Source organism: Cervus elaphus, chromosome 24, assembly GCF_910594005.1.
Source record: "Cervus elaphus chromosome 24, mCerEla1.1, whole genome shotgun sequence".
Taxonomy (NCBI): Eukaryota; Metazoa; Chordata; class Mammalia; order Artiodactyla; family Cervidae; genus Cervus; species Cervus elaphus.
In genome coordinates, this window is record NC_057838.1 from 48,237,664 (window position 1) to 48,259,578 (window position 21,915).

Sequence of the window (21,915 nt, forward strand, 5' to 3'; positions counted from 1 at the left end):
TTTAGCTCCCAGTGTCATGATTCCTAAGCTCACCTCTTAAAAATAAGTCAGGCTTTTCAAACAAAATTAATTAGATCAAAGTTTGCAGGCATCCTGTCTCTTTGAAAGAATCTCTTCCAAGTCCCTATTGTTGGTTTCACAGTCACTTGAACTATTCTGAAAGGAGAGAGTGAGAATCTCCCTTGGGCTTGCATTTAAGAAGCCCCGACTCTTAGAATTAAGTCTTTCCTAATATAGAAACAAAAGCGTTCTGGGTACTATTTAAGTAGCACTCCAAGTTCCCTAGAGAAGCAAAGCAGCTGTTTGCTGTCACTTACGTAATCTGTCTAAGACTGCCTCTCCCTCCACCCAGTCCAACCACAGCCACCGCCTTTTCAGCCCCCTGGCTTATGTCTTCATTTCCAGCACGCGTGCAGTGAGTGAGAGCAGCTTTATTACTGCATCTTTACAGTTTCTACCATTCACATTGGGACTCTTCTGAATATGCCCTGTTAACACAGCATCCCTGGTGGTCAGAATGGTTGATCATGTTTGATCACACTTAGTAAATGGGTGGAGTCTGCCTGCACTCCATACCTTGCCTCCTTTTTGCCTACATCTGCATATCTCTTGTGAATAGTAACAGGTGGAGAGTGCAGCTCAGGGCCACTGTTAAGATTTGAAGATAACATCTTTTAGAACTAACTGGCCTTTTTTTTTTTTTCCATGTCTATACGTCTATATGTCTTATATGTGACATATGTCTATATGTCAGTCCTAGCCAGAGATTTGTCCTTCCTTTGACTAAACATGCAGTTCACGGCAACCAACTATTCTTTGTTGTTGTTGTTTTTCCCTTAATATTATTGAAGGATAGTTCATGTTTATAAGAGAAGTTTTGCAAAAAGCAATTTAACAAAAAGGCGATAGCCATACTCCTAACTCTGTATTTCAGAGTTAATACATTTATGATTTTCTTATGTTTTTAAAAACTAGTATTAGAATTGTACTTATTTTGTTAATTGAAGTAAAACTCATGTAACAAAATTAACCATTTTGAAGTAAACAAATCAGTGACATTTAGTACATTCAGAATGTTGTGCAACCTCTACCTCTGTCTAGTTCTAAAACATTATATCATGCTAAAATACTCATCAAGCTGTTATTCCCCATTTCTCCTTCAACCCTGTAGCCAGCATTCTGCTTTCTAGCTCCACGAGTTTACTTATTCTAAGTATTTCATACAAATGAAATCATACAATACATGATTGATTGTGTTGCCAGCTTCTTTCACATAGCATGTTTTTGAGGTTCATCATGCTGTGGCACACATCTATACCTCATCCCTTTTTATGTCTGCATAGTATTCCATGTGTGCATATACCGTAATTTATCCATTTATCCCTCTAAGGACATTTGGGTTGTTTGCACTTTTTTGCCATTGTGAATAGTGCTTAGTGAAAAAAAGTGAAGTCACTTAGTCGTGTCCAACTCTCTGCGACCCCATGAACACCAGGCTCCTCCGTCCATGGGATTTTCTAGGCAAGCATACTGGAGTTGGTTGCCATTTCCTTCTTGAGGGGATCTTCCCAACCCAGGGATTGAACCCAGGTCTCCTGCATTGTAGACAGACGCTTAACCGTCTGAGCCACTAGGGAAGTCCGAATAGTGCTTAATTCTTCTATAAATGTTTGGTAGAATTTACCAGTGAAGTCCTCTGGTCTTAAGACTTTTTTTTATTATGAGAACTTTGATTGCTGAGTCAATATTTTTACTTCTTTTCTGTTTCTTCTTAAGTCAGATTTTGTGATTTGTGTGTTTCTGGATGTGATTTGTGTGTTTCTGGATAGTTTGTATGGGTTTGGAAATTCATGTGTTTCATCTAGATTGGCTAATATTTTGGCATAGAATTGTCCACACTGCTTTCACTATCCCTTTTTATTGCTATAGTCAGGAGAAGTACTCTCACTTTCATTTCTGATTTTAATTGTTTGCATCTTCTCTGTTTTACTTTTAATCAGTCTAGGTAAAGGTTTATAAATCTTATTATCTTTTTAAAGAACCCTCTTTTTTTTCCATTTATTTTTATTAGTTGGAGGCTAATTACTTTACAGTATTGTAGTGGTTTTTGTCATACATTGACATGAATCAGCCATGGATTTACAAGTATTCCCCATCCCGATCCCCCTCCCACCTCCCTCTCCACCCGATTCCTCTGGGTCTTCTCAGTACACCAGGCCCGAGCACTTGTCTCATGCATCCAGCCTGGGCTGGTGATCTGTTTCACCCTAGATAATATACATGTTTCGATGCTGTTCTCTCGAAACATCCCACCCTCGCCTTCTCCCACAGAGTCCAAAATTCTGAAGAACCGTCTTCTTTAAGAAAACTTGATTCTGCCACTTTCTGCCAGTTTGATAGCTTTTTCAGAGAGGGGGAATGGGTCAGTTCTTTACTATCTGCCCTTTCCATGACATCACTCCCTCTACTTACTGTTTTTTAACCAACAACTTTTAAATATAACAGTTAGCCTTAGTGGACATATTTCCTTTATGATCTGTTTGCTATGGTGCATTGAATTGACTTTGGTTCTTCCCTATTTAGGTGGTTTCTAATATTTTGTCTTTTATAAATAATATTATGATGACCATTCTTGTATAGAAATATTGATGCAAACTGTATTTCTTTAGGGAAATTTTTCAGAAGTCAAATAAGAACTTTACAAAGTACCTATTATAGGCACAGCATTCTGCTAGGTATTTGATTGACATGTACTCCCCTCCTTCCAGGGGTTTGCAGTCAAGGAATTAAACTACAGACATCGTTCCTATGGCAGGTAGAAATAATTCCATGTGATGTCTTGATAATTGATCAGTGTAATTTGAACAAAGTAGAATTACCTGCTCTTAACTAATTTCTTGGGAGTGCCAGTCCTCTGGCCCACTAGGATGGAAATATTTTTTCTCTTGTGAATGTTACGTGTGAAGTTAGGGAAAGAGAACGTTTGCTAGATTGTGTATACTTTCTGTTTGATTTCTTCCCCTCAGTGCAGTGTCACTTGTGGACAGGGATACCAGCTAAGAGCAGTGAAATGCATCATCGGGACTTACATGTCAGTGGTGGATGACAATGACTGCAATGCAGCGACTAGACCAACTGACACCCAGGTAAGTTTCCTTTGTCAAAATCAGTTATTGACCTTGGGCACTAAGATGCCAAAACTTCCCAGGAGCTCAGTCAAAACAGAAGTCCTTTCATAGGTAAGTATGTAGGTAGAGGAAACAGTAGATTAACTAAATTGTTCTGGATTTACTTATGTGTTATATTCTGGATCTAATTTTTTGATGTAGCACTTTTGTCTTCTCTATTTCATTGAATTGTATGTAGATTCTTAATTCTGATTCTTCCTAGGTGGTGAAGATTGACTCTTCATGCTGGTTTTGTTGAACTCAGATTTTTTTTTTTTTAATAATTCCAATGTAGGGTTCAGCAAATGGTATCATATGTTCAGGCTGCATGTGTTGGACCTGTCTTATTCCAGCTCACAAGTGATGGTTGGTAAATTTCCAGAGATTTTGCAAGCTGGTTGTTACATACTGCCATTGTTGAAAATTGAAAATAAAAACATATAATTAAATAGATAATATTAAAAATAGGTTGAGAAATATTCAGAACTTATCACTTTCTAATTATCTTCCTATATTTTACTATATTTTACTTCCCATATTTTACTATTTTATTTCTTATTACTATGGTTTACATTATATTTGTATGTATTTCCATGGTGAAAATACTATATGATGGTGAACCATTGCACATCCTTTCCCAGTCTGTGTTCACTGATACTAACTTGTTAGGTTGACATTGGCCGTAGTGAGAGTACTTATACCACAGAAAACAGCAAATGCTGTGAGTCAGAGTTTAATTGATTTTCATGTTGATTATTTCAGCTTAAAAAGGTGATGTAACAAGTGTTAATAATGCAGAGTCAACTTTAAACGGTCTTATGTCTGCAGCTATTATGTTGTGAAGAACACACACAAAAAATTAAAGAAATATCTTTCTGTTATTTGAAAATTATTGCCTGACTCAGCAAAGAAATTGTTTCTGTCATTGGTAAATAAGTGAAGTTCTGACATGAATCTTCATTGTTTCTCCTTCACAGTACTCTTAGTTGTAAGCAAAATATCAGCTAACATTCATGTCAGAACTACTCTGGTCTAGCAATGACAGCCATAGTTTGGCACTAAATTCAAGAGCTCAACAAAAATAATCTGTAAGAATTAATTGGCTCTATGGAATATAAAATTTAAAATTTTATATCTTATTACTATTTGTAAACTTTATGCTGCACATTTATTTATATCAGAAAAAAACTTATAATAAGCATATATATACAGGTATATATATACACACACACACATACTTGTATTTATAAACACACCTTGTTTCTCAAGAGATCTAGTTGATAATCATTCACCAGTATACTGTTCAATGTGGACCTCGATTTCTGGTATCATTTATATAAAGAGTATGTCATGAGAAACGGGTTTTCACATCAACTTTGCTAATTGCTGAAGATAGGATTTGAATCCACACTATGCCAGAACGCACGCTCTGAGGCCCCATCTGGCAGCTGTACTGCCTCGCTCTGAGACCCTCACTCTGCCACTTTGCAACTTGGGTCGTTGATGGATGAAGAGTCTCAAAAGGAAATGAGTATGGTGCTATAGTTCATGTTGTCATCACTGACCAGTTAACCAAATACCACATGTGACTTGTGTCATTCTTAGTTTTATTTATTGAAATGCTCCAACCCACTGCATGTTAACTGGGAATTATTAGCTGTGACATCTGAACAATCAAAGAAATGAGGGCTTAGCAACTCCCTTAAAATTCACAAAGTATATTTCTAAGTTATTCAGTAATATTCGTGGACTGACTATAGGGAAGCTTCTGCAGTTGTAGCATGTGAATAAATTCTTCACTGTGTGCCAAGTTCCCTGTGCCTTTCTTTGGACCCAGGCAGAGGAATCAGCAAGGTCTGGAGCCAGATAACAGAATTTCCTGTCCAGTCTGTAAGCTTCCTAAAGTCACTTCAGCCTTGAGCCTCTAGCAGTTTGTACTGTGCCCAGGGCTTCCTGGGAATTTAATGGGTATGCGTTTAATTGAAGAACATTTGATAACCACTGATGCTTGGAATAGTAATCAGGTGTGGACTTCCATTTTCCCATTTGTAAATCTGGGAATATTATCTATGCATGGATAACCTCAATCCATTATAAGAATTTCCTCTGATTGAGGGATGTGATACAAATTCTAGGCTTTGGGATCTTGAACACACCTCTTATAGCTAGATTTGACCTTCTTCAGGGCTTCAGGAAGTATCTTCAGGTACACTTGGAAAGCACATTCATGGTTAGCAAAATCTGACTAGGAAATGAAATGTAGGAACAGAATTTGGCATTCAGAAATTTTTTAAGTAATAATGATTTTAAAAGTGCATATTGCTTTTTCCTAAATTATGTGCCATTTTATAATATCTTTCTTCACACAAATAGGTAAATAAATATGGTTTTGAAAATCATGAAGTAGGGAGTTCCCTGGTGGTCCAGTGGTTAAGATTTACTGCTTCCACTGCAGGGGGCACAGTTTTGATTCCTGATTGGGAAACTAAAATTGCAAGTGGCATGAGGCATGGCCAAAAAAAAAGAAAGAAATTTATAAAGTAAATTCTTGCTTTGTATTAAGGAACCCACAAAGGGACTCAGATTATATCCCATTTTACAGTTGAATTTGTAGTTGAAACTGAGAGATATCATGTGAAAATGAAAGTGTTAGTCACTCAGTCTTGCCCGACTCTGTAACTCCATGAACTGTAACCCACCAGGTTTCTCTGTACATGGAATTTTCCAGGCAAGAATACCCACTCCAGGCAAGACTACCAAGAATGGAGTGGGTTGCCATTCCTTTTTCCAGGGGATCTTCCCGACCCAGGGATTGAATCCAGTTTTCCCGCATTGCAGGCAGATTCTTTACTGTCTGAGCCACTAGGGAAGCCCAAGATGTCATGTGACTTGTTGTGTGACTTGCCCCAAATCACACTGAAGCCTGAGATCTTAGAATTATCAGTCCTTATATCCCTATGTGCCGTGGCTGAAAGGTAACGTTGGCTTTTTCTTCCCATCCTCTTCTAGGACTGTGAATTGCCATCTTGTCACCCTCCCCCAGCTGCCCCGGAAGCAAGGAGAAGCACACACAGTGCACCAAGGACCCAGTGGCGATTTGGGTCCTGGACTCCAGTAAGAAGTAGAATGGAAGAAGTGGAGAGGGTGGAAGGAGAGGCAGATATTCCCTGACATGACTTTAGGAAGTAGGTTTCTATCACGTGAATGACCATTTCAAATAACCTTTCTGCATTATTTCACCCCAACACCCAGTGCTCAGCCACTTGTGGAAAAGGTACCCGGATGAGATATGTCAGCTGTCGGGATGAGGACGGTTCTGTGGCTGATGACAGTGCCTGTGCGACCCTGCCTAGACCAGTGGCAAAGGAGGAATGTTCTGTGACTCCCTGCGGGCAGTGGAAGGCCCTGGACTGGAACCCTGTAAGCAAGTGAATTCTTTGGAATTGGGAGAGGACTGGGGGAGCCGTGAGAAGAATTACCAGTCACGGGTCAAGAAGGACAATCAGTACTATTTTAGAATTGGACTTTGGTCTGTGAGTTACTTTTCTCCATCTATGTGCAGCTGGTATGAATCGTAGCCAGATGTGCAAGAAATGCACATTTCTTCAAAATGTGTAAATCAACTTACAGTCTACTTAAGCCCGCATCCTGTTGGGCTGATTGAAAAATGCAGTTTTAATTGAGCCAAGCCACATTAGAGTGTAGCAGGCTTGTGGAGTGCCAGGGAGGAGTGGCAGGGAGAAGCAGGGGAGTGAAGGCGAGCCTCAGTTTGGATCTGGGTGCCTCCTGCGTCCTGTGGCTCCCTGAAGTCCTGTGCCTCTGCTTTCCTGCCAAGAGCAAGAAGTGGGAATCCTCAGCTAACGCTATGGACCCAGCCTCCTGTGCCCACTGAGAATCACCTGTGGGCTTTTATAAAAATAGAAAAAGCCTTTCTCTTCAGGTAGCTGCTTTCTGCCTTGCAAAACGCTTCTGAGTTCAGGAAATCCAAAGATCAGGATAGCTAAAGAGAATGGAGATGAATATCTCAATAAACACCATCAATACATATGTGAAATCTGAAAGAAAATCCAAATCTGTGAAAATCCAAATCTTTGGATTCAGAGAGAGCTGTGTAAACATCCAGACCTTGACATTAACTGGCTGCATGACCTTGGGCAGTCTGGTGTAAATCCTTGAACTTCAATTTCTTCTGCTCTTAAAAGAGGCTAAAAAGAATAGCTTATAAGGTGGTAAGGATTGTTTGAGAGTCTGTCTGTTAAATGCTTAGAATGAAAAAGGTGCTCAGTAAATGGTAGATAACCTCACTCTCATGCCCTGAGCTTCCAAACATACACACACAGATGTCTGTCACATCCATCAGTCTACTCACCAGGTATTTGTAAAACTTGCTAAGAAAGGGCAGTGACTGACAAATAAGAAAGCCCTTGCCTTTATGAAGATCATGACAGTGGCAATTCCAGTCAGTGAGCAAATAATGATATAAATACATGATACAGCACCAGATACTGATAAGTACTAGAAAAAAGGTCAAGCACAGTGATGGTGGAGAGAAGGAGATGATGTGCTTTTAGAAAAGGTAGTCCGAAAAGTCCCCACATTGCACTGACCAGGGCTTGCATGAAGTGAAGCAGTGAGACACATGGATATCTGTGTTGTGCAACAGAAAGTAGAGTGGCTGCAAAGACCCTGAGATTGGGGTGTTTTGGCCTAGTCAAAAAACATCCATAAGGTCAGTGGGTCTGGAGTTCAGTGTATAGAGAATAAAGAGATGTGTCAAAAGGGTAGCCAGTGACCACATCATGAAGGGCCTACCAGGTCAAGGTAAGGACTTTGGACATGATTCACAGTGAATTGGGTAGTCACTAGATGAATGACATGATGTGAGTTTTGTTCGCAAGGGTCATGGTTTATGATATGGTTGACATATCTGTGGATAACAGACTTGGATTGTGGGTGAAGGCATCAAGATTACAAACAGGACCCCAGCTGAAAGGCTACTGCAATAGTCCTGGCAGGGGAAGGTGGTGGCCTGGACCAGGGAGGCAATGGCAGAGATGATGGGAAGTAGCTGATTGGGGGTTTATTTTGAATATACACAACAGGCATTCTCCATGAAATGGCCTTGTGGTGGGAAGAAGAGGGGAGAGACTGGGATGTGAAAAGTGAAAGTGTTAGTCACTCAGTCATGTCTGACTCTTTGTAACCCCATGGACTGTAGCCCTCTAGACTCCTCTGTTCATGGACTTCTCCAGGCAAGAATACTGGAGTGGGTAGCCATTCCCTTCCCCAGGTGATCTTCCCAATCCAGGGATGAAAAACGGGTCTCCCACAGTGCAGGCAGATTCTTTACCATCTGAGCCACCAGGATATATGCCAGGTTTTTTGGCCTGAGCAGCTGGCTGAATATCCTTTCTCTTTCCCTTTCTGAATATCCAATGTAGTGCTCCGTGACATGTGGGCAAGGTAGGACGACCCGGCAAGTGGTCTGTGTCAACTACAGTGACCACGTGATCGATCAAAGTGAGTGCGACGCAGATTATATCCCAGAAACTGACCAGGACTGTTCCATGTCACCATGCCCTCAGTGGACCCCAGACACAGACCTTTCTCAGAACCCTTTCCTGAATGAGGACTATCACCCCAGGAGCATCAGCCCTAGCCGCACCCACGTGCTCGGAGGAAATCAGTGGAGGACAGGCCCCTGGGGAGCGGTGAGTATTCCCTCAAGTCTTTCCCGAATTTGCCGCCTTCTTTTTCACATGATATAGTGCTCAGAGAGAAGCAGACTAGAAACACCTCTGGAACATTTTTATCTCAGGAGGGATTGATGTGCACTTTTCATTTGTTGGGGTTAATTGTAGTCCCGGAAGAGGTGTCACTTGAGACAACTCTAAGCTACCTTAACCTCTAACCAGGTGGAGGAGGGGGTGTCGCTGCTGGGTGACTTGATCAGGCAGCCTCCTAGAAGGTACTGTGAAGGCCATGATGATTGATTGTGGAGCTGGCAGACGACTCCTCCTTACCTGAAGGAAAATTCAAAGGGCAGAAGAACTTTTCTGAAAGGAGATTTTTAATGAAAGTAATTTTCCTTCTTGCTATTTTCCAGATGAGTGCCGTCTTAAAGTGGCACAATTGCTATGCCATTTGTAGTAGCGGATTAGGAGAGAAACACTCAGCTGGGAAAAATCTGTGCTTAGAGGAAAAATACCATAACTGAATAACTACAGAGGCTTTGAGAGAAGTTGCCTCTGTTTGATCCAAGGACTTGCACTTTCCAATTTTGGGGTCTTCAGCTGGTCCTCCCTCCAATTTGAGCCTGTTTCATCATCTCTAATACAAAGTTAACAATAGTGGTGACTTTGCTGGGTTGCTGTAAGAATTAAATCAAGCAATGCAAATACTGTTTCACACTCTCCCTGCCATAGAGTGAAAATTAAATGTTGATGATTATTGTTATCATTGTCTTTATCCTTCAAATTAGGAAGAACTTGACAAATAGTATTTAACATTCAAAGGAAAAATATGCTCTATGCTCTCAAAAGTTCTAGAAATTTTTACTGAATAGTTTTCCAAATAATAATTATATCTGGAATACTAGACGTGTCTAAAGGAGCTACAGGAAAGGTAGGGCAGTAGGAGATCCTGGGGGAGGTTTGGGGAGTTTGGTGTTTATTAATCTCTCATGAAGTCTTCTTTTTAATTGTTTATTATTTGTTTCCTTCTATACTGCTAACCTTGTGTTTAATTATTTCTGAATTAAAAAGCATTAGAAGGAACCGGTCAGTTTTCTACCATGGTTATGTTTCAATGAATTAGGCTTACTTTCCTGTGAATGTTGATGGCCCCTAAGGGTTTTTATACACTGCATCTCTTGATTGTAAGCAGAACATCTGCCTGGGACCTTCACCACCTCATTCTCCTCCCTTACTTTCCACTTTGAAACTTGTTTTGCCTGGGTTAGAAGAAATTTGGGTTCTATGAAATTAAAGAGTGATCAAGTGAGGTCATCACAGAGTGTCCCATGATTTTTCCAGTTGAAAAAATTCACAGCTTAAACATGTGTATTCTAATGATAAAATTAGAACTTAAAAAAAATTGAAAGCTATTCTTATTTAGGACTACATTTGTGGATAATGCATTCCTTTAAGATTGAATGATTCTGCCCTTGGGCAGAGTTCCCAATTAAGGAGGATTAAGTAACCTTTTTGCAGCAATGGGCAATACCATTCTTCTCCTCATTGTGCCTGTTTTTTGTTTGGGGATTTTTTTTTTTTTTTTTTTCTAAGTTAAGTGAGGCTGAAGGTGGATGATGAGATTTTTCAGCTCTTGCTTGACTTGCCTGACTTACTCCCAGGAGTGTGTGGCATGCATACGCATCTCTTCGTGGTTTGGGATGCTTGATTCTTCCTGACTGCAACAGCAGGAAAGGCAGCAGAGAATTATGAACACTAGAGAATGGGAATCTAGCATTTTCAGTAGATTCTGGAATCAGAACTTCGTTTTCCAGGATGTGTTTGTGTAAACTCAAACCTTCTATGAGATTTTCAGTGTTAGCGACTAGGGGTCTCCGGTGGTAAGCGAAAGAAAAGGAACTGGTTCTTTCAAGGGAAAGCAAAACTGTTCAGTTAGTCCCAGTAGAGACTGAGCCCAGAGAATCTTCAGGGATCTCATTGGGGGTTGGTAAATTTTTTCTGCAAAGGGCCAGATAATATTTTCAGCCGTGTGGACCATACAGTCTCTGTTGCAACTAACAGACTCTGCCGTCTTAGCACAAAAGCAGGCATAGACAATATGTAAACAAGTGGACATGGCTGTGTTCCCATAAAGCTTTAGTTATAAATGCAGCTGGCAGGCCGGATTTGGCCCCGAGGCTGTGGTTTGCCAGTTTAGATGGAACAATATCTATCTATAAGATCATTTCTTTAAGAACTATCTATCTTAATGAACCCTTTTCACTCTGAACTACCCTTGGGTTGCTCTGCTCAGGATTCTAATTCCCAGTAAAGTCTGATTGGCTCAGCCAGTTCCACTTACTCCTTGATCAGGAAAGTGTAGAACTTCTTAAAAGATAGTCCTACTGGGACTTCCCTGGTAGTCCAGTGATTGAGACTCCACACTTCCACTGCAGGGGCACAGGTTTGATCCCTGGTCAGCGAACTAAGGTCCTTCATACGGCATGGCATGGCCCCAAAAAAATACAGTCCCACTAAGGACTATTGATGGATTTCTTAAAGGAAAATCCAGCCTGCCAGATATCAATGGGAAATATACAACAGATTAAAAAAAACAAAAAACCAGATGTCCATCATCTCTTGCTTCCCTAATGGCCATTCTCTCTTATTTTGTAGAGTGTGGATGATAGATACAGGGTTTGTTCAAAGGAATGTTTACCTAGGAAAATATGTTGTCTAAAGAGGATAGGAAAAGTATTAACAAAAGTAGTCCAGAGTGAAATTCTGCAACATGGGAATGGAATGAAGAATCCTTATTAATTTTAAAAAAAAATGTGGCAAAATTGGACCTGGAGAAAGATCATGTATAATATTTCACCTGTATGTGGGAGTATAAAGACTCTGACTGACCCTGGGTTTAGAATGGTGCAGTGCGAGTTCTAGACTGTGCTGTGCAGTTACTTGGCCCCCAGCTGACCTCTGTCTCTGGTCAGAGTCTCTGTAGGAAGCATTGGACTGGTCACTAGGCAGCCAGTGCATTAAGTTGACCATGGCTCTGTTGTCCCTCCTTGCTCCACTCTGCCATATTGAAGGGAGGATAGCCTGTGGTTTATGAAACTATTCCTTCCAGAAACTCTAATCATGTGACCAGCACTGTGGAACCTACTAGGAATACAAGTATAATATTGAAGTTCTCTAAGGAGACTTATCATTTTGTTGGGGACAATAACATAGGTGAAATAATAAACAGATGAATCAAGATTTTATTATCAAAGGAAAAATCCAAGGGCCAAAATATATATTCCAAATCTCTTTATACTATTGAAGGTCCTTCCTAAGATATCAAATTCTTGGCCCCAAACAAAGCCAATTAAAATAATAGTTCTCTGTGTTTCTTACATACTAAGCTGTTTAAAAGTAGAAAACAAGTATTTTTAAGTTTAGAGTAAGTATAACAGAACCCTCAGAGAGGTGGGATTTTTTTAAATCAAAATTTCCTAAATAATTGCTCAGACAGAATTAATAAATCTATTTTCCTGCTCTGCATTTAAAAAATTAAGCTCAGTATATTTGAAAATCATTCATAATTTGACCAACATTGGCAAGGAAATTGAACTAAAGTCCAGTACAATAAGTAAAAAACTTTTTCACATCTTTATATAAAAGGTGACCAGCAAGGAGCAGTATTTACAGATATTTTTAAATAACACTAGTTTGAGCTGGAGTTTGATAGCACATATCAACCATTGGAACCTGGAACTCAAAACAATGTTGCAAATACAGTTTGAGACTTGATAAGTCCTGAGAATTGCACTGCTTAGAGGACTTTTTACAGGCAAACAGATTTTACAAGTTAAGGGTCAGAGTGAAGGAGACTAGCAAACACATCGGGTTTCAAAAGATAAGGAAAAAATGGAAAGGAAAAAAAAAAACACTCAAGATGCAGATAAATAAGAGAGCTATGAGAAGCTTGTGTGGGAAATAAGCTGAAGGCTGACCATAATTCTGTGGTAACCATGAGAGACATGGCTGGGCTCATGCACCTGAAGAGAAGTTTGTCAATATGGAATTCAAGTTCATTGGGGAATAAGAATAAAGACGAAAAACAAATCTCGCTACATTACCTACGAAAGTAGAGGCTTTTGTGAAGGGAGAGAAGGGAATGTTAGCTGAGAGGAAATGATATGTAAGTGCATTCCATGATGTTTTCCTTGGATAATTGAAGGAGTTAGTATAGAAGCTTAATTTCAACAACTGGCAATTCCTCAAGCAAGTGATTTGACCCCTGTGTTGAAAGGGAGGTTAAATGTTGGTTCTAAATAAGTGCTAGCAGTTTTGAAAAGAAAAAGAATTTCCCAGTAGACTGTGGTGTCAGTCAGTATGTCTGCACCTCTCCTAGTTGCAGAGGATGAATCGAATTGCTCTGGAAATCACAAGACATGATCACTCATTAGGCAGTTCCTAAACACCTACTGAGACCTAACATGCACAAGGGGGAAGTGGTGTTTCTGCCCTGCAAATATTGCTAAGACCTGAACACTAAGCAGCTCCATGGAAGGGTCCGCTCAGGATTACATTCTGTCCATTGTGGACGACTTGAGAGTGGTTCCTGCCACATTTGTCTCTGACCCTTCAGCCAGCTGCTTTCTGTGTCCTCGAGGGGAGCCTGAGGTGGGGATTAACCTGTTGACCGACGTCTGCTGTGTTCAGTGTTCCAGTACCTGTGCTGGTGGGTCCCAGCGGCGTGTTGTTGTGTGCCAGGATGAGAATGGATACACTGCCAACGACTGCGTGGAGAGAATCAAACCTGATGAGTACAGAGCCTGCGAATCTGGCCCTTGCCCTCAGTGGGCTTATGGCAGCTGGGGAGAGGTGAGAGCAAACTCCACTTATATACCCTTTGGGAAAAAACAAATACCAAACAGTGCTGTTGTTCACAGTTTATTTGAAGGAAGAAGAACTGGCTCTAGTTAAAGCTTCTTGACTTCAGATTAACTAGGAGATCCATCTTAATTCTGGACTATTTTAAAAGTACGTTTATTACCAAATAGAGATGGCTTGACTACATAGGAGAGATGAGTTAGGAAAGAATACAGATAATGCTAGTTTAAAATGTTAACCTCTGCTGATTAAAACATGGGTGCTTTTAAAGTGACTGGAAATGTATGTTAAATTAATTAATGAAAGTTTCGCCATCTTCATAATTTGGGGGTGTTTGTGGTGCACCCTTGTTCTCATGGCATTGTGTCTCCCAATATTTCAAATTCATAATGAACCAGCTGTTGTTCATCAGGGATTAGGAGCTGTTATTCTTATCAGAGGTGATGCATTGTAATCATAGAAGTGAATAATTAGCTGTGCAGTCTCAAATAATGAAATTCTTCAGCTCTTAACCTTTTAAGAATTGCTTGCTATGAAAATAGAGACACAGGTGTAGAGAACGAATGAATGGATACCAAGGGGGAGTGGGGAGGAAGAATTGGGAGATTGGGATTGACGTGTATACACTACTGTGTATAAAATGGATAGCTAATGAGAACCTACCGTGGAGCACAGGGAACTCTGCTCAGTGCTCTGTGATGACCTGAATAGGAAGGAAACCCAAAAAAGAGGGGATATATGTTAACATATAACTGATTCATTCCACTGTACAACAGAAACTAACACAAAAGCTACTGCTTTTGTACTACTAATTGTAAAGCAACTCCATGCCAATAAAAATTAATAATAATAAAAAAAAAAGGATTGTCAGCTATGATTGATGAAAGGCCGTGGAATATTTGGAGCAGACAAAACTGGGCCCCTGTCCCAGCGCTGGCTCTTACGAGCTTTGTGGCTTTGACAAATAATATAATTTTGCCAAATATCTGTATTCTCATCTGTACATGAGAATAATAGTGGCACCCACTTCATAACATTCATGTTTATTATATGAGATTAGTTAGTTAAGTCGCTCAGTTGTGTCCGACTCTTTGCGACATGGACTCTGGCCCACCAGGCTCCTCCGTCCATGGGATAAGAGATAGTGCACATCAAAACCTAGCCCATAGCCTTCAATCATAGTTAACTGCTATTATAATAATGATAATCAGTGTTATTACTGCTAATAATAATTATCATTAGTATTACTATATTATTGAATGGGGTTTTAAGCCACTATCATGTGTAGGACTTAGATGTTTATTGTTTTGTATTTAATTAAAAGAGAATATATATTTCTACTCTTGAATCTACAGGGAGAGCACATACTTAGAGTTTGTTGAGTTGTTCTGTCTTGACTATAAAATTTATAAAATAAAACACAAGGATTAACATCATGGAGGCCCCCTATGCCCACCAAGAGGGGAACAGAGACACATGAGATGGAGGGGCATGTTAGTCTACACCCCTTCGCTAATCGAAATCCTGTGTCCACATTTCATGCTTTCATTCACGTAACCTAGTAGTCATAGGCGCTCATAACAGAGTTTTGTTAACTTCTGTTGATAGTACGTCATTCTGGAGGGCTTTGCTGAAAGACCGGAAAGGGAAGTCAGGTTTGGAGACACATATATTGTGGGTTTCCTGAAACTCCTCATAAAGCTGTCCCATGGGGCCTGTGCGTAAGCTTCTGTAATTGGATTGAAGCCAGGAGAGTACACGCATTTGCTGGGATGCTGGCTGTCAGCACAGACCAGATCATTCCAGATTCCATGGGAGATCTGGCCTTGACACAGCAGGGGAACAGTGTTCCTGGATGTAAGCTCCACGGTACTGTCCAAGAAATACAACTTGTTCCTGTCTCAGAAGCGTGGGTCCAGCCAACAGTCAGAACCGTATCCAGCATTCCCACCACACTGTTGACTCATCCTAGGGGAATGCCATCGTTATCCTCAGATTCAGAGATAGCATAAAATATTTGGATGTCAGAAAGGTCTACGGAGACTGGAGTCACAGAATAGCCGAAAGGTTGGTGACAGCTTCCTAGAGGTTGCCAGAAAAGAAACCAGCTCAGTCATTATATCCTTTATTTGGTACTAAGTGGTTTTTATTTTAGATTTTTATCTGTTTCTTTGATTTGGGGGCTTTGAATACCTGAAAGAAAAGGCTATAATCTTATCCTGGACACCTGCTGCTGAATTGACCTTAATCAAGTTATGCTCTCTTAAGCTCAGTTGCCCTATATAATTAACACTCTCTTCTTGATGAGATAACATATATATAACTATTTAGTACAGATGAAGAGCAAATGCTTAATAAACAATAGCTACCATGAAAGGGGGCTTCCCTTGTGGCTCAGATGGTAAAGAATCTGCCCGCAATGCAAGAAACCCAGGTTCAAACCCTGGGTTGGGAAGATCCCCTGGAGAAGAGAGTGGATACCCACTCCAGTATTCTTGCCTGGGAAATCCCATGGACTGAAGAGCCTGACAGGTTACAGTCCATTGGGTCACAAAGAGTCAGACACAGCTGAGCGACTAACACACACAAACACATCATAAAAGGACAGGACTCCAGTCTGCTGTACATATTGCTTTTGGTAATTCAGCTTCATTCTGCCTATAGGTTTATCTTGCCTGGTGCCATAATCTATCTTGGCTAAAACATTTTTCTCATGGGGAAAGAAAATTTGCCACTGGCTGTTCAGACAGAATAACTGCAACCTTCCTTTCTGTTCTTCCAGTGTACCAAGCTCTGTGGTGGAGGCTTGAGAACAAGGCTGGTGGTTTGTCAGAGGCCCAGCGGGGAACGATTTCCAGATCTGAGCTGTGAAATTCTTGACAAGCCTCCAGATCGAGAGCAATGTAACACACATGCTTGTCCTCAAGATGCTGCCTGGAGTGCTGGCCCTTGGAGTTCGGTACGGCCCTAACTATTCATGTTTGCTAACTAAAACTAACACTCCAGTTCCAAGGTGCTCTGGGTCACTCCTTTGAGACAGATTGTCCTCCTCACAAGGGCATCCCTGGAACTGTACTACACACAGTCTGTTCTTTTCTTCATATTGACATGCAACAAAATTCATTTTTTTAAATGATATTGCCAAAGTGACTTTACAGGATACATGTACCTCATACAGGCCTTTTGCCAATGCCAAAAAGTAGCATCCTTTCCTAGAACTAGACTATATATATTTGTGTGTATTTTTTTTTTTTAAGAAACTCCGTGCCATTTTTAAACTCCAAAGTGATTTAAGCAGACAACTCAGAAGCAGATATTCTTTCCTTTTCTAAGCTGATGGTATTGACTTTGGCGGGAAGATACCTGCTTATTGAGGCCAAAGCAATTTTTGATTCAGTGACTATACTTTGCCTGTGTGACTCGGGTACAGCTCTCAACACAATCGCCAAAAAGGCTGTGCCCATAAAATCAGCTGAAAACATTTGGAAAATTCCAAAGACAAACAGTGGACCCAGTGACGTGATGCCATTCAAGGCATCTAAAAGTTCTCTCTTCTATCAAGACACAAAGTCCGTTTGAGACCGGTTTTTCCTTTGGTCCTAGACTTCCTTTGTCATCTGCTTTTAAACAACATTGTGAGACAGATTTGGCTCTATAAATACTATGCAAACTTCTGGGGCAAATCTTGGCAAACAGAAGGATCAGCTGTGTCAAAACAATACTGTGGCTAAATGGTGCCAGAGGTATTGAGCCATTAGGGTTGTTTCATGTAAATAGAGTAAACATTCCTGTGAATGCATTAATTGCACTGAAACTGAATTAATATTATGTGAATTCATATCCAGAAGCCTTTTTTTGTTCTATAGGGTTCTGAGAAAAAAACCTTAACCATTCCTGAAAGCAACTAAAGAGCAGATTAAGTGATCTGACATGGCTACTAATCTGTTGACACTTCTAAGAGTCAAAGGTTTCAAGGTTGGAGGTTGTATCTATAGATAGAATACTAGCTGCATAACTACTGTACTCTGTGTTAAGTAGAAATTTAGAAGAATTAGAGCATTATCTTAAGTAGTACTGTTTATCTGGGCTATAAGGATTTTATTCAAGGGCAGTTCAGATGTATTGTTCACCCAGAGTATTTTGTCTGCAATACTGGCATTCTCCCTAAATGAACATTTGGGAAAAGATCAGAAATAACCTTAGAATGTCAAGAACATCTTCTGACATTCCAGCTTCCTTAAGTCACCTGTTACATATTATTTTTCATGAAATTTTCCCTCTTGAGCCCATTATAGTTTCATCCTTTTCACTCAGCCAACACCAGCACCACACTATAGTATATATCAAAATATATAGTAGCTCTCCAAAAAGTTGTGTTTCTTTAATATTCATCAAGAAGCATCTCCTAACCCTCAGAATATGTGTGTATATATAATATAATAATAATATATTATTATACATTATATATTGTATATAGCATATATACAATATATTATATCATATATATATATATATGTTTCCATGGCATTCTCTTTCTTGAACACTTTCTAAGCAGAGTTTAATTTCTTTTACACTGGATCGCCACCCTCTCCCATAGATACTTTAAGAGTTTAAATGCTTAAATTTTAAAACATGATCTTCTAAATAATTTAACTAAAGACTTTAAGTTTTTCTTATTATAGTTCTTGTTCTTGGGCCTGCACATAGTTTTCTGCAACACAGCGAAAAGGAGAGATTCTAAATGTTCTGTAATGCACCAAAGCAAATACATGGGTTTTGAAAATGCTTTTGCTGCCTATATGATTTTAACACTTCCTTTATAAAGTAACATTATTCAAATATATATTTAAATGCCTCTGCAGCATGGGAGCAAGGCCACTTTTACAAGGCTTTTCATGGTGATTTTTGAAAATCAACTAAATCAAAAGCATTTTATTTAAATAGATCCATTTGTAATATATGACTTAAATTATGCAAGGGCAGCCTTTCAGATTCTTATGGTAGGATTTGGATTTTACGTGTATGTTGATTTTTATGGATGCTTTGGTACCATTTCTTAGTAATTCTAAATTGAAGCATACCTCAGTGAATTGTGTTGATAGCCATAAGCCACTTCTATGGTGCTTCATCATTGTAACTGACAGTGACATTAACAACAAGAAAAAGTATATTGGAGGTGCTAACATGTTGCTTTCAAGAGAAAGCAAACTAGATTTATTAGAGACCAAGGGTAGCCATTAATCCCTCTCTGGCCAAGTTGCTTTCTTATCCTGAGTACCCCCACGCAGGAGATAGTGTTGAGAAGCAACTACTGCTGTGTGAGTAGGTCTTTAAAGATAGCCTAGTCCGACAATTGTTACTAAGGAGCAGTATTTAGGAAAGAAACTCCAAATGGCTGTTAGCACAGTTTCCAGGCTCTAAAATGAAGCTTCTGTGAATGCAGGGTTCAAGTACCCATTTTAAGGCTGTTAGGAGCCTGATAGGCTGCAGTCCATGGGGTCGCTAAGAGTCGGGCACGACTGAGCAACTTCACCATCACTTTTCACTTTCTTGCATTGGGGAAGGAAATGGCAACCCACTCCAGTGTTCTTGCCTGGAGAATCCCAGGGACAGGGGAGCCTGGTGGGCTCCCGTCTGTGGGGTCGCACAGAGTTGAGCATGACTGAAGCGACTTAGCAGCAGCAGCAGCAGCGGTTCTGGCTCAAATCACCAGAGATTTAGAATCATGATTGTTGAAAACATCTTCCCTAGATTTTGTCTTTTCTGTCCTGTTTTGAATGCATCCTTGCACTCTGACTTGGCAATGTGTTGTTTTTGAAATAAGGTTCTTAACACTGATTTGCCTATTGCATGCACACATCCTGTGACTAGAGGGATAAATTGGAAAGAGAGCTGTCAAACTATAGTGAGGAATGGGTTAAAACTCTGTAGCATTCTAGAGTAAGTCACTTCGAGATAACGAAAGTTGAAAAGGTTGCTAATCTGTCCAAGATGGTCATCTAGCTTTCCTTTTCTGCATTGCCCCATTGGCACTAGTGGTCAACAACCTGCCTGTAAGTGCAGGAGACATAAAAGACATGGGTTCAATCTCTGGGTCAGGAAGATTCCCTGGGGTAGGGCATGGCAACCCACTCCAGTATTCTGGCCGGGAAATCCCATGGACAGAGGAGCCTGGTGGGCTATATATAGTCCATAGGATTGCAAAGAGTCGGACCTGATTGAAGCGACTTACCACAGGTATATCTGCTTGCTGACTGCCTTGGAGGCCATGGTTCTCCTTAGGAGGAATTGCTTGTGTGAATTTTTCGTGACAAACTTAAAAGTGTTCTCTGAGCCTTGCTTCAGGTGCTTTGCAATAATGCCTGTCAACCCGAATAGTGAGAATTTATGGGCTCACGAAGGAACTGTGCTTTTGTTTCTGCCTGATCAATTTATGAATTTGTGTCTACCTCATTTTCATATGAAAGTTTGCAGTTTCTGTAGGTAGGAAGAGAAAATGTCTGACATCAGTGTTTTATCACCTCACTGCATCTATCTCTAGGAAAAATAAAGACTGTAAATATCATTACCATACTTTCTGAGTACAATTTTAAGCAGCCAAGCCTAGTGTTATCTGAATATTTTGAGCAGTACAGATTTCTATGTGTTTATATAATAAAGCATATTTATTTTTTCCATGTTATTTAATTTTATATACAATGTTTAAAAATCAGTGTTTTATCAGCAGACTGTAAAGGCAAAAATAGTCTGTGTGCCTAGAAATGCATGTATATGTTTCCTTTGGTTTTAAAAAGACACTTTTTAATTTTGTAAATCTCTCCCAACCTGTACTATCTCTCTCCCAAATTTGAGTAACCACGTGGCAAGCTTTATGTAATTGGATAGTTTAAAATGTATATTTTAAAGGGATTCTTTAAAAAATATTTCTGAATTTGGAAATGATGCTTAGTGATATAAACAAAAATATAAGAGGCTTAACGTTTTGTTGCTTTTTCTTTTTTTTCTTTTCTAATACTGTTGTCCTGATTCATTGAGTCTCACCTATGAAATATGTATGCTGTTTATTGAATTTGTAGATAATGATAAGGCATAGCCAGAAGTCAAAACAAGTAATTAGGAGAAATGGTTCTGAACATGTCAGAGGAGCCAGGTACACGGAAAAGCTCACCCTAATGCACACCAATTTGATCATAACTTATTCTTTTTGTTCAGATAACTGTAAAAGAACATTTGTCAATTTTGTGGCTTATACACCTGCAATACTTATCAGAAGCATTTCTCATTAAAGAAAAATAAAGAAAACAACCATAAACTTGTAAGTTTTAAGAGAACCTATACTTTTCAAAGAGTGATAAATCATAAAGATGACCTCAGATCTCTACTGATTCCACATTGCCCTACTGAGCCTCCATTTTGCACTGTAGTTTCTTATGGTAATTGAAGGGGAAAGACCAAAATAAGGAACTCCCTATATGCATTTGAGGACTTCCTTGGTGGCTCAGAGGGTAAAGCATCTGCCTTCAATGAAGGAGACCTGGGTTCAATCCCTGGGTGGGGAAGATCCCCTGGAGAAGGAAATGGCAACCCACTCCAGTATTCTTGCCTGGAAAACCCCATGGATGGAGAAGCCTGGTGGGCCACAGTCCATGGAGTCACGAAGAATCAGACACGACTGAGGGACTTCCCTTTCCCTTTCACTTTCACTTTATATGCATTTGAGGGTTTTTTTTTTTTGTTTTTTTTTAAGGAGGTGCTATATAAGATAGCATCTCCAAAGCAGAAGATGCTCCTAGCGTTTACTCAGTATTTATTATGTACCAAATCAGGCTAAGGAAATTAGTGTCACATTTAACCACCATGTGACCATGTTGAGAGAGGTATTTTTATGAATCTGTTTGAATGTGTGATAATCTATTGAGTACTTTAGTGATAAGACTTTTTTTTTTTTTTGAAGAAGGAAGGCTTTATGATTTGCAGCCAGTAAGGAGAACACCAGGGATCTTTTCCAAAGCAGTGTCTCCCAGTGTCAGTATACTTGACTATATTAATCCTATTTATTTTGGTAGAAAGAAACAGGTCATGTTCATAGTGAATTTTTTTAAACTCCTGCTTATACTCAATAAAAGGATATTGCTGAAACTCATCCTCCATCTAAACTCAACATTTTTTAACTAATATTGATGTTGTCCATTTGA

At 39.7% G+C, this 21,915-nt stretch overlaps 1 protein-coding gene across 2 annotated transcripts in view; it reads left to right on the forward strand.

The window, feature by feature from the left end:
- ADAMTS9 (ADAM metallopeptidase with thrombospondin type 1 motif 9) overlaps nt 1-21,915 on the forward strand; it is a 164,393-nt gene that overhangs the window by 80,358 nt on the left and 62,120 nt on the right. For both annotated transcript variants that reach the window (XM_043885648.1, XM_043885649.1), the window contains exons 23-28: nt 3,027-3,146; nt 6,177-6,281; nt 6,420-6,587; nt 8,609-8,878; nt 13,550-13,711; nt 16,503-16,679. In XM_043885648.1, the coding sequence (XP_043741583.1) occupies nt 3,027-3,146; nt 6,177-6,281; nt 6,420-6,587; nt 8,609-8,878; nt 13,550-13,711; nt 16,503-16,679 (1,002 nt within the window). The remainder of the gene's footprint in view (nt 1-3,026; nt 3,147-6,176; nt 6,282-6,419; nt 6,588-8,608; nt 8,879-13,549; nt 13,712-16,502; nt 16,680-21,915) is intronic.